This window comes from Leptosomus discolor, chromosome 14, assembly GCF_034619465.1.
Source record: "Leptosomus discolor isolate bLepDis1 chromosome 14, bLepDis1.hap2, whole genome shotgun sequence".
Classification (NCBI taxonomy): Eukaryota; Metazoa; Chordata; class Aves; order Leptosomiformes; family Leptosomidae; genus Leptosomus; species Leptosomus discolor.
This window is the reverse complement of record NC_141404.1, coordinates 999,050-1,013,096: the sequence shown is the minus strand read 5'-3', so window position 1 is coordinate 1,013,096 and position 14,047 is coordinate 999,050. Positions and strand designations below refer to the sequence as shown.

At 44.4% G+C, this 14,047-nt stretch overlaps 1 protein-coding gene across 3 annotated transcripts in view; it reads left to right on the top strand.

Moving 5' to 3' along the window:
- The first annotated feature begins 777 nt into the window (after positions 1–777).
- The window catches only part of TNRC6A (trinucleotide repeat containing adaptor 6A), a 51,377-nt gene continuing 38,107 nt past the window's right edge, over positions 778–14,047 (top strand). For 2 of the 3 annotated variants that reach the window (XM_086473225.1, XM_086473226.1), the window contains exons 1-3: positions 847–923; positions 3,303–3,338; positions 13,328–13,418. In XM_086473225.1, the coding sequence (XP_086329351.1) occupies positions 847–923; positions 3,303–3,338; positions 13,328–13,418 (204 nt within the window). Of the gene's footprint in view, positions 924–3,302; positions 3,339–13,327; positions 13,419–14,047 lie in introns of all 3 variants that reach the window. The other variant, XM_009955896.2, reaches the window with a different exon arrangement.

Sequence of the window (14,047 nt, the reverse complement as noted above, 5' to 3'; positions counted from 1 at the left end):
GCGGCGGGGCCGGACCCGGCCGGGTTAGGAGGCAGGAAATGGCGGCGGTGCTGCAGCAGCAGCTGCCGGGCCCTCCCGCTCCGCAGTGCCGGGCCCAGGCCGCCTAGAGCCGCCGCGCCAGCGCCGGGCCCGGGCCGCAGCCACGCCGGGCCGGACTCCGAGCACTTTACATACATGAGGTAGCGGGCGGGGCCGGGCGGCGGGAAGGGCGGGCGCCGCCGAGCCGAGGCGCCAGCGGGGGGCCCGGCCGCCGCGGGCGGGGGAGGGGCCGGGCGGCGGGGGAGCCCCTCCGCGCCCCGGGGCGGCCCTGCCGCGGCGAGGGGGGGAGCCGCGGGCCGGGCCGGCGGCGCCGTTGGAGAGGGACGGGGACGCGGGCGGGAGCGGTGCCCGCCCGGGCGGGAGCCGGCGGGACGGCGGGAGGGGCCGGCCCCCGGCGGGGCCGCGGCGCTGCCCGAAAGCGATGTTTTCCCTGCGGAGCTGAGCTTTGACCTGCCGTGCTCGGTATTGTTTGCTCCCGCGGAGCCGGCAGCCCTTTGTAGCCGCCGATCTTCGCAGGTCGGTGAGGCCGGGAGGGCTTTCGCGGCGCTGCGTTTCAAACGGGCTCTGGGGCTGAAGTGATGCAGCAGGATTGTTTTCCTTCGAGTGCCTGGAGCGAGCGCGCAGAGGGGGTGCAGGAGCGAGGGGTGGCTGGCTCTGGTGGTGCGCCGCTTGGGTAAACACGGCATTTGATTACTCGGCAATCTGTGGTCTCCCCGTTTCCTCCTGGCAAACCCACGTATGGAGCTCGGTGTGTTTCTTAACCCTGCTCCGGTTTTATATTTTGCTTTGTGCTGCATTACTGTTGACATGGAAACCAACACCACTTTCTGTTCCAGAGAATTGGAAGCTAAAGCTACCAAAGAAGTCGAAAGAAAACTAAGCAGGTAAGATACTCATTTAAATTCACTCCTACAGTTTAGAACAAGAGTTAGCCTTGGGCTAGAAATCTTTGTGGGCTTTATCTGGAGCTTTAATCTCACGTTAATTGTAAGGATAAAAAACCCGTGAATATGGAAACGTTCCCTATTGCATAGAGAAATCTCTGCGATTTTAGTTAATCCTATAGACTAAACACTTTTTTTAGCATCGTTTCTTTTGCATAATAACGATGTCGGGTTCTATAATAGAGTTCCTTTAGTAGGGTAGGTTCTTGAAGAACTTTTCTGTCCTTAGTACAGTAGCTAAAAGATTAATGAAGGGTTTGTTTGGTTTTTTCCTATACAGTTCAGTCAAATATTGTTGGGAGGCAAGAAATAATTGGTTTTGGCAAGAAACTTGCTTGGAACTGAACTAGGCTGTGTGCTGCCATATAACTATTAGGTCTTTGCCTCTCTTTCCATGAAGAGTTGAAGACAGTGGATTTCCCACTAACATGTAGGTTTTGTTTGAGAACTTTGTAGAATGGGCAGTTCCTTTTTTCAGTTACTTAGCTCAAGAGTAAAGAGTTATGTTGAATTAAGAATTCTGTGCCAGTATATATACATCACTTTTGTATTTAATTTTGTATTTACTGTTTATTTTTAGTGTGGTGACTTTCTTGCCAATATCTTTACATTCTTTGTTTTAGACTTTTGTCCTACTTTCTTTTTGTGTTCTTCCATTAGAACAGTTTGTGGTTTTCAATTAGACCTTAAAGGCGCTTTTGCTAGCCAGCTTTTACAGGGACTTCTGCGAGGGCACTTGAAACATGCTGAAACCCCAAATAGAACTGATAGAATGTTAGTTTCTGGTACCTTGGGTTTTTTTCTTATTTACCGTGCCTAATCAATCTCCAACTTCCAGATTGATTTATGGTTACACTGTGAAATCTGATTGGCTTTCCCCTTCTGTCAGTGTGTGTCTTCCTTTTTTGGGTAATATGCTTAAGCATGAATAATTTTTCCCCTTTTGTTGTTGAAAAACATAGAATCTTTAAGATACGCTTAGCATATTGCTTTTAAACACAACCTCAAGGTCATTGTTAAATGGACTTTACTTGAAGAGCATGATTTCAAATTATTTAAGTAACCTGTCCACAAAAGGTACCAGAATGCTGTGTTTTAAATAAATAAATAAATAATAAATAAAAAAATAGGGTTCTGTGGAAAGCACTCAGAGCATACATGATGGCAGCAGCGGTTTCAGAACTGTATGGTTTAGATGGACAGAGCACTAAGTTCAAAACTATGTTCTGGTGCAAGTCTTAGTAAGTTGGTAGATCTTCACATTTTTGTGACCTTAAGAGAGATCTCCTGTCCTGCTGGCAGGCGTGGTGGACAGCCACAAGAGGCCAAAGTGGACTGTAGAGCTGCCTAAACTCCCTGCTTCTGGGGGATGGGGACAGACCAGGCTCGCTGAGGAAATGGGTCTCCGTGTTTTCTGACACACAGGTGTATTTTAATCATGTAGAAGATCAGAGCTGGTTTGAAGTTAACATTAATATACCAGTTGTTTTCAGAAACCCGTGTTCCAGGAGGTTTATGTTTAGTGAGGGAGTTTTCATCATGTGAGCACACAGCCTGATAAAACTGTGGCATGCCTGCTCTGGAGAGGCCTGATTAATTGTTTTACTATTGTAGAACTCAACAGATAGTCCTCGTTCTTTCTCTAATGTCATTATTTACGATCTTATTAAATTTGCAGTGACCTAGTCAAATTGTAAAAGAGCAAATATCTTTTCCTGGGAAAGGCAAATAGACCTGTGCTACAGTTTTTCTTAATCTAAAATTGCATGGTGTGAATGTAGACTGTAAACTCCAGGGGATGTTGGCATTGCTTCATTTATGTTCTGAAGTCACCTTTGGAGTTTATGCTTATAAATTAATGGGTAGTAAATATTCTTGTTTATCTTACTGGGAATATTGGCCTGGACTGTGGGTTTGTGCTAGGATAAGTATTACAGCTTCTTCTACAGCTTGCTTATGCAGTCAGAGAGATTACTGTTTTAAACTCAGGATTAGTAATTTGGTTTGTTTGGCCGTTTGGAAGAGAATCTTCATTTGGTCTTTAAATGCATTCGTGCCTAGTCCTGTGCAAATATGCCTGGTCTCAAAAACAAGCATAGTGCATGATTTGTGACAGTAGTTCAAATAGATCTGTCACACACTGTATTGGGGCGTAATGTCACAACTTCAATGTCACGGTTCAGTCTCCTGCTGAACAAGAACCGTCCGTTATTAACTGGAGAAAGGTAAGAGTTAAATTTGGTAAAAAATTAGGACCAGTAAAAATCACCATTTAGTTCTGATTTAAGAAATAACTTTTTAATTCTGTTTGGTAAACAGGGCTTTCCTGCCTCATTTATGTGGAACTGAGAGAAGGTAAATATCTGAAATACGTTTACAATTTCTTTTTCCAAACACAGGGTTTGACTCTTACTTCACAAGCATGGGAATGATAGGGAAGATTCACACACCCTGCTTTCTCTCACCCATGTTTCTACTCCAGAGGTTCCACCTGTATTGGTTGCAGACCGTCCATGTTCTAGGAGAGCAAACCTTTTAACTAAAATCATTCATCCGTGTATCCTACTAAGTTGCTACTGTACAAATTTACTTTTTTTTTTTTTACTCTTCCATTTTAGAATAACTACCATATTTCCATGAGGCTTTCCTTATTTGCTGTAGGAAAAAAAAAAAAAGAGAAGGCTTAATGATAGAGGGATAGAGAAACAGTGAGAGATGTAGTTGGTGATACTTAAGCACTTCACTTTTTTGTTGGGTTTTTGGGGATGTGACTTTTTTTCTGATAAACTTCTTGGGGGAAGACATCTGCTGTCAAATGGGCAGAGTTTATTGCAAAGAGACAGCATTCTATTCATGCCTTTCAAGGCCTTCAGAGACGCTTAGGCAGAATGATGCATTCCTTTCTCCTCTACGCACGCTTTTTCAGGTCATGCGTAGCTGTCAGGTGGTCCCCATAAGGTGACTTGCGCTGACTTCTCTCTTCCTGGCCCTGGAGCAAACCCTTGTGCAGCGCAATTCCTGACCCTGCCCTAGTAACGCTGAAGCAGTCTGTGGTTCGGATGCTGCACTTGAGCACTTGTTTGGGTTTATGCCTCTGTTACAGATGTCCTGTCTGACCAGAGCGATTATGGAGAAGCAGTTTAATCTATATTCTTCAGTTCCCCGTTTGTTAAACGGAGATAGGGATTGTTTGTTGCTGCTACCGAAGTCTTGTGTGTTTAGGTGATAAACTTCTTGGGAAAGAGATTTGTCTTTTGTAGCAGCGAACACCTCAGATGAAACTTCAGGGCAAAACTGTAACACAAATATTATTCCAGGGCTGTGAGGCGTTTCGTAGTGCTTGTAGTTTGGTTCTGTTGGGCCAGCTCCTGCATTAGGAAAATGGGAAAGATGAGCGTATTCCAAGTACTTGGTAGTGGTAGATGTGGTGGTTAGAATTCTGTGGCTTCACTTTTAGGGTGATAATTTAAAGACTGAGGTATTTAAAAGCAGAAAAGAAAGTAGCTGACACACGTCTACTAATTAATTATTCATTGAAGTGACTGTCTCAATTTTTAGCTTGGCAGAACTCTTCTGTACGTTAATAGCTGTAAGGAATTTACACGCGTACACGACATCTGTAAATAAGTGGGTTTGTTTTGTTATCGGCGCCTGAGGCTTGCTTTGCTCCTGTGTAATGTGCCGAGTGGTTTTAGTTACCAGAGCGTTTCCATTTAAGGCACCAGTGGGTTTTATGGGGTTTTTTTTAACTTCAAAGTACTGGTTTCTGTTCCATAAGCTTGAAGAGTGCTCTTTTTGGTGTCGTACGCTTTTTTGTGGGAGGCATTGATAAAGGAATTGGAGGATCCATTTTTAATCAAAATACACATTTTATAATTGATTCTTGTATAATAGTAGTTCAGTAGAAAAGCCAGCTGTTGAGGGGTTTTATAGAAACTGAGAAATAATTTTTATTGACAGTTGTATGTAATTGCATAATTTCAAAAAAAAGTAAAGGCTAGGGAAGTTGCAGGTCAGAATACAGAAAAATTATCAAAACTTAAAGTCTCAGCAGTATATTTGAAAGTCTGTGTGGAATATCTGACATAGTTTGAAGACGGAGCACGTGCATGTGAACGTGTTTACTGCCTTTGCAGAATCGTAAAAGATCTTTGAATTCCGGATACTTAACTGTAGTTACCTGGCAGCGTTCCACCTGTGGCTTTCATTGCAAGTTAATTGGTAACTAGAAGAAAAGCAAATAGTGGAAAGGATTGATTGGTTTATTTATTTGCCCCCAAATTTATTTTATATGTTTGTCACTGGAAATGTTAGAGTGGTTTCAACAGCCACTGCGTGTAATCGCTCCTAATTCTTACTTTTATGTTCACTCCATGTGGTATGTGGGTAGAGGGTAAGTAGCCGTAGTTCCCTCTTCACCTTCAGTTAGCAGCCGAGGGCCAGCAAGAGGCTGCCCAGTTGTGTAACTGGTCTCTTTCGTCCAGCAGCACAGTGCTTCCCTGGCGTGACCCCCTGCCCGCCCTGCGCCGTGCCGCCAGCAGCCCCGGTGCCCTGGAGGCCCGTGCCGTGCCGCGCGGCGGCCGAGGCTGTGCAGGGCTCCTCGTGAGGCCTCTGAAAGCGCGTGTTGGTGGGAGCGGGGTGGCCAGCGGGCCAGCACCATCTCGTGGGGCAGCGCCACGTCGCTGTCCCTGGGCCGGGGTTTTGGGAGGCGTTGGTCCAGCCGGCAGACGCTCTGCGGGAGCGCCTGGAGCGGTGCTGGCCTCTCGGCGGCGTTGGGGAGGCGGTTCTGACCGTTACCGCTGGCTTGAAGAATCTGGAGACCCAACGAGTGCGGTTCTGTGGTGCCGGCAGTCCAGCTTTGGTGAATGCTGGCTCACTGGTGTTAATGGTGAATGGCAACCGGTTTCGTTTTGGTGCTGGAATTTACTGTGTGCAGGTCATACAGTACGCTTTCACTCGGAGGTGAAATACTGAGTTCAGATCACAGTAATGGGGGGTGGGTCTTAGCTTGTAATTTGTGTCAGGATTCTTCTGGTAACCATAATTTCCTCAGTGAGTTGACTAGAATTGTAATTTTGGTGTGGCCTAACGTATTCCCCTTTCATATATTGTTCCAGCACAGACAGTGCTGCACGAGCATTGATTACTGCATCCTCTGAAGGTCTTCCAGGGAAAATAGGGGTATACTTGATTCTCCTCTAATGTAAGAATAAAGGTTAAATATGTCTATTTCAGCCCAGATCTTTTTACGGTGCTAAGAGGGAGCTTTTGAAATTAAGGATTAATAGAACTTTTTCCAAGAATTTAAGTAGTAAGTAAAATCTGATTGGATATAAATACTTCCTGAAATGTTTACGGTTTGAGCATTACAGCTTTTTTCCAGTTCACAAGCCAAATAACGAGTCGAGCCACACAAATGAAGTTAACACCGTCAAAGTGAAGACAAAGAGGTAGTAACAGGTACTGACTGTAGGAGTAAGAACGTAGCTGCTCTTCGTTGAGTGACTTGTCATTGTGATCATAATGAAGACTTCACATAAAAAAATCACCCATAATCACAAGGCACTTTCCGTCTTGCCAAAGCAATACCTGTCCTAGAAAATTAAAAGTGGTTTTTTTTCTGTTTTTTAATTTTTTTTTAAATAGCTTAATTGAGGAAAGCATTTTGGTAGTTTGCTGGGGTTTTTGCCCTTATAAAACAAGAATTGTGTTGAGGTACGCAGAATTGGAGAAAGAAAATCTTTGTAAATAAATAAGGGTAAATATTTATCTGACGCTGTTTGAAACTATGCAGATAATAGCAGCTTCTACTTGTATGTTCCCAGAGCCGTGTAATGTGCAGTCTCTCCTGAGATCAAGATCCATTTTCATTTGGTCTCACTTTAAAGCACCTTTCAAGTTAAGCTATTTAAACTGAAGGTCTTTGTTCCAGTCTCAAATGTGAATTTCGGATGGTGTGGCTATTTTATTGTCAGTTGATCTAAATTGAAAAATAAGGTTTGCATTTCTGCTCAGACCATTTAACCTTGAGCAAGCTAATCCAATTACATAGGAGGAAAAGGGAATTCCCTGTACATGTGTTTCAGTGAAGGCTGGATGGCTGATAGGGGAAATAATAGAGCTCTGTTTAGGTATTCATGTTAGGAATCGGAATTCTCAGTCATTGCTTTTCATTTGGCCAGCTGACGGACCAGGCGTGCTGCCTCAAACACGTTCACCGTACAAGGTCGATGGATTAACTCTACCCACACGTAGGAAAAAGCCCAGCAAAAGAACGTGTGAATTTTTGGCTTTGCCTCGTTACTATGCGAGCGGGTTCCTACGGTGTTTCTTGTTATGTGCTGCGAAGTCACGTGAAGCTGCTGCTGGGCTGCCCGCACAGGGTAGTGCAGCAGGAACAGGTAGCTGTTGAGGTCTGAGGTGATAAACGGGAAACGCTACGTAACACTTCTGTTTCTCGAGGAGCAGCATTAAAAGTGAAGCTTGTTTGTTCTGTGTTCTAATGGGTGTTGGAATCGGGTGCATAAATCCTGTCACGTGCTGTCTGTTGAGGGGGCCGTGTTAGAAAGATTAAAGGACACTTGCACTTCCAGCTGTCAGAGATGGAAATTCAGGAGTTCTGCTTTAGACTGTGATGACTTAATAAGCAAAGCTGAATTTGTATCTCGGGTTTATGTTTATGTACGAGGGTAGTGGGAATAGGGCTGCCTTGGAAGATTTAGTTTTCAGTGAAGAGCAAGGGCAGTAATGGCCTTACTGTGGTTGTTATTTCATTGTACAATGGGTTAGTTTTGCTTTCCAGCCCCCGAGATTTAACGTTATAATGGTAATCCAATACTCCTTTAAAAACTTGTCGTGAACTATAGGTGGGTAATTTGTTTTCAGGGGTTGCCTAGGGTCCTGGCACTAATCATAGCAGGTTTTTTTGTGTTCTAAGCTGGCTTTGTAATCTGAAATCTGAAATTCTTCTTAAATACATGAAAATAGAATAGTCGTAGTGTCATAATTTAGGAGGTCTGTTAGTCCTCTGTGTAAACAGGAAAACGACTGTGGTAGAATATTCCAGGGGTAGTGGTGTGTTAGTTGTTAGCATCTGTATTCTAAAAATAAAATGTGATCTTGTTGATTTTGCTGTAGCAGGATTGATGAGTTCCTTTTTTTTTTTTTTTTCCTGTGAAAATACTATTTTGCATTCCGCTGGCTCTTGAGTGCTATGACTTTCTTCTAAAAGCAGAACGATTTTTCAGTTACTGTGGTTTTCACATGTTACACACTGAAATTACAAAAGAAGGTGCTAGTGGCTGTTTTAACTCTTAGAATTCTTCTCAGGTTATTAGAAATCCTGCAAATAGCCTTTTTTTCCAGCAGACAGCCCTCGGTCACGTATCATCCTGCAGCGTTGATACACTTACTGCATCCAAGGTGTTTGACCTGTGCCCGCAGACCTTGTTGGGCTCGCTAGGGCAGCTGCTTCGGGTGGCGGTCGAGAGGGAGCCGGGCTGTTTCCCTCGGGCTCCACAGCCTTGCAGAGGCCAGTTTCGCACTGGTTGACTGCATCTGACAGCAACAGCCTGTTCCCCGGGTGTCATCTCCTGCTAAGGTCTGGCAGCTCATCCCCTCTCACATTACAAGTGCTGGGTGGCCCTGGGGACATGGGACCCCTGGGGACATGGGACTCCTGGAGGGCCAGCAACCGCAATAAGCTGATGCCTCAGAAGGATGACTCTGGCTCATAGCTTGCTCCCTCCTCGCATCTAAGTAGCCTTCGGGAAAGAGGATGCCATGGGAAGGGGACAGGACCTCCCCTTGCACAGTCTGCCTGCGACGGTGCTTTTTCCTGGGGTGCTCTTGGGCCAGGGTGGGCAGAGAACTGCTCCCGGGGGGTCAGCCCAGCAGCACACGTGCAGGGTAGCTGTGCGGTCTGCCCAGAGGCAGCGAGATTGTGAGAGGAGAAGGGCTGTGGACACGGCTTTTCCTGGCTGTGGGGGGAAGAAACAGTGCTTGGATTAGTGTCTCTTCTCAGTGGTCCTTCAGGAAGCCCCATCTTCCTGAACAGGGAATCGGTGACTCTTCTTGGTCAACTGTAGCTGAATCGTGTATTCAGTCGAGAACGAACTGGGATAGATAGAAGCTATTTTTTCTAGACTGGTTTCAGACCTACATGCTGCTTGTGTTGCTTACCGATTGAAACTGCCCGTTAAAAACGGGACGATTCCGAATTCACTCGTGCTGGGGTCAGTGTTACCAACCTTGGGTGGGTTACAGACGCTCAGGATGCGAGGCAGCGAGGGACACAGCTGCCTTACGCGTCGCCCTTGCAATGCACAGATGTCACTGCAGGTTAATCGTTACCTCAGATTTGCAAAGCATCTGGGGGAAGGCTTTAAATGAAGCTGGCCAACTGTAATTGTTTTCTGTAGTTACGTGACTAACCTCTTAGTTGTCCGTGAAATAATTTTTGAGGCCCAATTGCAAATGCAAGATTGCTTTTTGTGGTAAGGCAGTCCTCAACGAATCTTGCAGCCAGATGATAAAACTGTGATAAAATGCAAAATAGCCACGTTGTGTTTGATGGTTTGTGATTTGTCTTGCAGCGCAGCTGAAATACAGAGGGACTCAGAAATCATTTTTTTTTTTGCATATGTTAAAACATCAGAAGCAGTTCTTTTAAAGAAATAACTAATGCTTGCTCTCTGTTCTTAGAAAATCTTAAAAGACAGAATTTGGTCTGTGGAAGCTTTAGAGCAGTAGGCTGGCTGTAGTACGGGACTGGGAAGAACACTGTTATTGGCGGGCTGCTCGTGGTCAAAGCGTGCTGCCGCTCTACCTCTGGCAGTACCTGCAGTGTCAGACTGCTTTTGTGAACACAGGCAGCGTGAGCTGGTGGGCACTTAGAACAGTCACCCTGGAAGTGGTAGAGGATGAAAGGGATGCTGGATATACCGTAAATTGGTGTTATTCCAACAGGAGGACTGGGGAAAGAAACAAGTAGAGGATGAAATCGGATTTGCAATGAGAACAAAGATCTCTGTGAGCAGGGGTGAAAACTGATTTCTGTTTGTATTAGCTGCTCTACAGACACATGTAACCATGCTCCAAAGGTTTTCTGTTTACAGAGAGGAATCAGAAAAGATTGGTAATTAAGTGAAGAAATACTTGTTAATTTTGTGAATATAAAACTTTCCTCCCTCCAGACAGATTGATTTTTACTATCTAGATAAAGTATAGCTGTGGTCTGGCAGTATTAATAGTAATAAAAATAGATTTGATAAAACTGCTTCGGTTACCCAAAATGCAATCATATGATTTTTTTTGCCTTGTATGCTAATGTTAATAGTCTCAGAAGTTTCTGTGCCCTATAAATACTTTGTGTTGCTGGCTTTTTTCTTCCACAATGACTGTCCTGTGAAAATACTGCCGCATCTCTTCTTGTTTGAAACTAATATTAATACTAGCCAAGTGGCCACAAGCTTTGAAATTTAAATACAAGTATCGTTATTGCGGCATCATCCTTCCTGGGAGAAGAACCGCTTCCAACATCTTGCTGAAGAATCTCACAACAGGACAAAAGAACAGTTTTGAAGTTTGAAGGTGGAACTCAAATGGGCAGCAATAACGTGGTACTCGCCTCCCGCAAAAGAGCCGCAGTGTGACGCAGAATGCACGATGTCGTAAGCTGCTGGCTACCCGAAGGAGGAGACCTGATGAGCTGCTGTCTAGTATTACTGACATTGGCAGCACTACAGTGAGACAGAGTGCTGGGTTCTCTAATTAAAAAGTGAGGAAGTTGTGTGAATTTGCCACAGTGGAACTGGGCAACAGGGAGCTGGAAGTCATGTGTGGATTTAAAAAAAATAACTCCAAAGCAAAACCAGATCTGATGCCTGCGCTCGTTTTGAAAGGGACTTGAGCTGTGTTAAAAGTAGAATTAACCGATTATTTATACATCTAAATAAGCAGTGAAAGTTTTAATGCTTGTGGAGTATCTTGTGTTTGACTGTATTCCATTGGCATTGCTTCTGACATACGTAGGTATCTAAAATTACCTTCTTGTAGCTGTGATAGTTCTCTTGTAGGTAGTTGGGGGTTAAAAAGGAGCCCAGTGTTTCCAGGCAGAAGTAAACCACTTAGTGACTGCCTGCTGTTGTCACTGGTAGTTCATTCCCCCCCTCAAAGTTTTGTGTAGCAAAGTTGTCTTTTTTTTCGATAACGTGAGTTTGTGCAACCACGTGTCATCAAAGGAGGGTGACTGTTTTTAAGGGAGATTTTAGTATGTTCTAAGTAATTGTGTAATTAAAAATCCCTGCTCCTGTTTTGCTTTGCGTAGTACGTGAAAAGCATGGCAAAGACAAAACCAGTGCTTTTCATGCTTGGAGCTGAATTTTGGGGGTAGACACCAGACAAGACCACTTGTCGCAAGCAGGGATGCAGATTCCCTCCATCAGTTGTTTCTCAGCTTTTTGTTTGCCGCAGTAAATAGCCGACGTGACTCCAATCAGTTTTACTGTCCAGAGACGTCCACAGCAGCTTTGAACCTGAGCACCTCTTGTTACTTCAGCTGCAGCTGGTCGGCTGGAAGGCACGTACAGCTTTGGGGGAACACCAGTCACATAGGAAACATTGGTTTAAAAGAGAGGACTTCTGCTAGTTGTTGAAGGTTATTCAAAGACTAAATTTGGTGTCTTTTTCCATTACTTACCCAACATGTGTAGAGTTTGTTCCCACATCCCATTCAAATTATCACAGGAGTTAGGACTTGTCTGAAGGACGTGGTTTGCCCAGTGAGAGGGTGGATGTGTGGTGGAGCAGGTGTTGAGAGTCAGGACATGGGAGGCATGTGTGGTGTAACCTAGGTATGTGCTTCAGAAAGAGGTCTGGGAAAACATTTTCAACCAATTTTTTTTCAATCTTGTCTACTTGACTATATGGTTAGGGCTTGTGGGCCAAAAACTTCCAGGCTTTTGAAGTTAGAAACATTCCTGACCCTGAAAGGGCAAAGAAGAGTCTTGCAAGTAGGCTTTTTAGTGCAGAAAAGTGCTTTATTCTCCAAGTCTCGGACTTTGAAGTAACTGGAATTGGTATGTTTGCTCTCCCTCTGTCTTACAGTGTTCTAACAAAAGCAAACCGCTGCCACTGTTTTGTTTTTGTATTCAGCTTTATTGTTACTTTCTAAACTTCAGAATCCTTCTTTCTGTGAGCAATTGTTTTCATTCTCATGTATGAAACAACGAACTGATTTTCAGTTGCACATTCTGTGTTGTTGTGAGCTTTTTGTACCATTAGCCCAAATGCTTTTCTGTCTGCCCATTACCACAGTCTTTTCTGCCCGTTGTGTTTCTGTGGAGTTCGTTCTCATCCTTACCAAGAGTCACTGCATCTCTCCAAGCATGGCCTTAAAGAAGTTACTTTCATTATCCTGAAACTTGGCTATTAGTTCCTGCTGACCCTGGTAGCTTGCACGTGTGCTTGCATGTCCTCAGTTCTTTCTGCTTTTTGTGCTCTCCATGTTCTCCCTTTTGTCTTGCCTTTGCTGGAGTCTGGTTTTAAGCAGCGTGATGTGGAAGGCGGTGTCGCTGCTAAGCCTCCTGTTTTAGCATGTGAAACTTTTGTATTAAGTGAATGGAAATTAATGGAATAGGGTTTGTTTTCCCTCTTGTCAAGTTCAGTTTTGTCACTCGTTTAAGGTGCTCTAAAGTTGCTCTGCTGTGACTGCTCTGGTCTGACCATGCCCTTCAGTTCCTGCCCCTTCTAGTTCCTGTGTCCTTTCCGCCGGCAGTACCGTCCGTCCGGACGCGCGGGCAGCTGGATGCGCGCGCTGCCCCGGCAGGGGGGTGTTACAGATGGGTGGTTTCTGGGCAGAGGGGGTGGTTAAGGTCAGTGAGCTGGTGGCGATTCCCGCACGGCTGCGAGGCACCGGTGTGGGGGCGAAAGGGAACCCAGCGCGGCTTGGGCTGAGCGTGGGCCAGCTCCGTGCTCGGTCAGAGCTGGCTGCCTGTGGCGGGGGAACTGACCTGGGGGAGCTCAGGCATGCGAATTCACAATAGCAGGTAGAGATGAATAACACCTGAATTTACACTGGCTTTTGAATCAAATTAGTGTCTAAACCTTCGTTGTAAGTTTTGGAAAAAAGAAAATCTTAGTTGTAGCTTGACGCTGCATCTGCGCTTAAAGTGTGGTCACTTGCGATTTGCAGTGGAAGGACATAGTCCCCGTAGAAATACCATCCAATTAGAAGTAAAATTCCCCAGTTCCTTTTGTGTCACTGTGAAATAATTGTTCTAAAATGAATCTAAGTGTGTACAGATTGTATTTTGGGAGAGTTAATTACAAACTGTGTGGTTCAGGGATTTAGTGCAAGAAGAGGAAGAACAGTTGATGGAAGAAAGGAAAAAGAGAAAAGAAGACAAGAAGAAGAAGGAAGCTGCTCAAAAAAAGGTATGTTGAAAGATAAAACCCCGTGCTTATGGGTTACTTTTGTTCCACTGCTAGTAAATGCTGGTTTAGCTGTTGTTATTCAGAAGTGTTTTCTTTTTAATTCAATGTTTTAAGCTTAAATGTACTGTCAGTGACTTAGTGGTAACTGACATATTGAACATCTTAATTGGCGTTGCGTACAGTTTCTTCAGAGATTAAATATTATTCTGACGTGACCGTTCTTTTTCCCGATTGTCAGTTGAAGTGCTTTCAAGTTAGAAAATGTCCTCAGTGTTAGCGCGGTAGTCATAGAATACAATTACCAATTTTTTAAGATAGTGGCTTTCAGCTGTATCCTTAATATATCTTCTTGTCCTTCAGTATGGAAACACGTGTTGCAAGACAATTTGTATTAGGGAAGGTGGGTAAAAACAAAAATATTGACAGCAGAGGTGTTTTGGGATGGAAACATCGCAGAAATGCTTGTAAACGCTTCAGAATTCCTGTTTACTGTCAAGATGTTAATCATGGCCATTGATTCTAAATATTGACCCTAAGCTTGAGCAGAGCTTGCAGATCAGTTTTTAAAAACTTGTCCAGTTCAGGTCTGTTTGCTGACTGGTGGGAGCAAAGTGAACCAGCTTAACAGT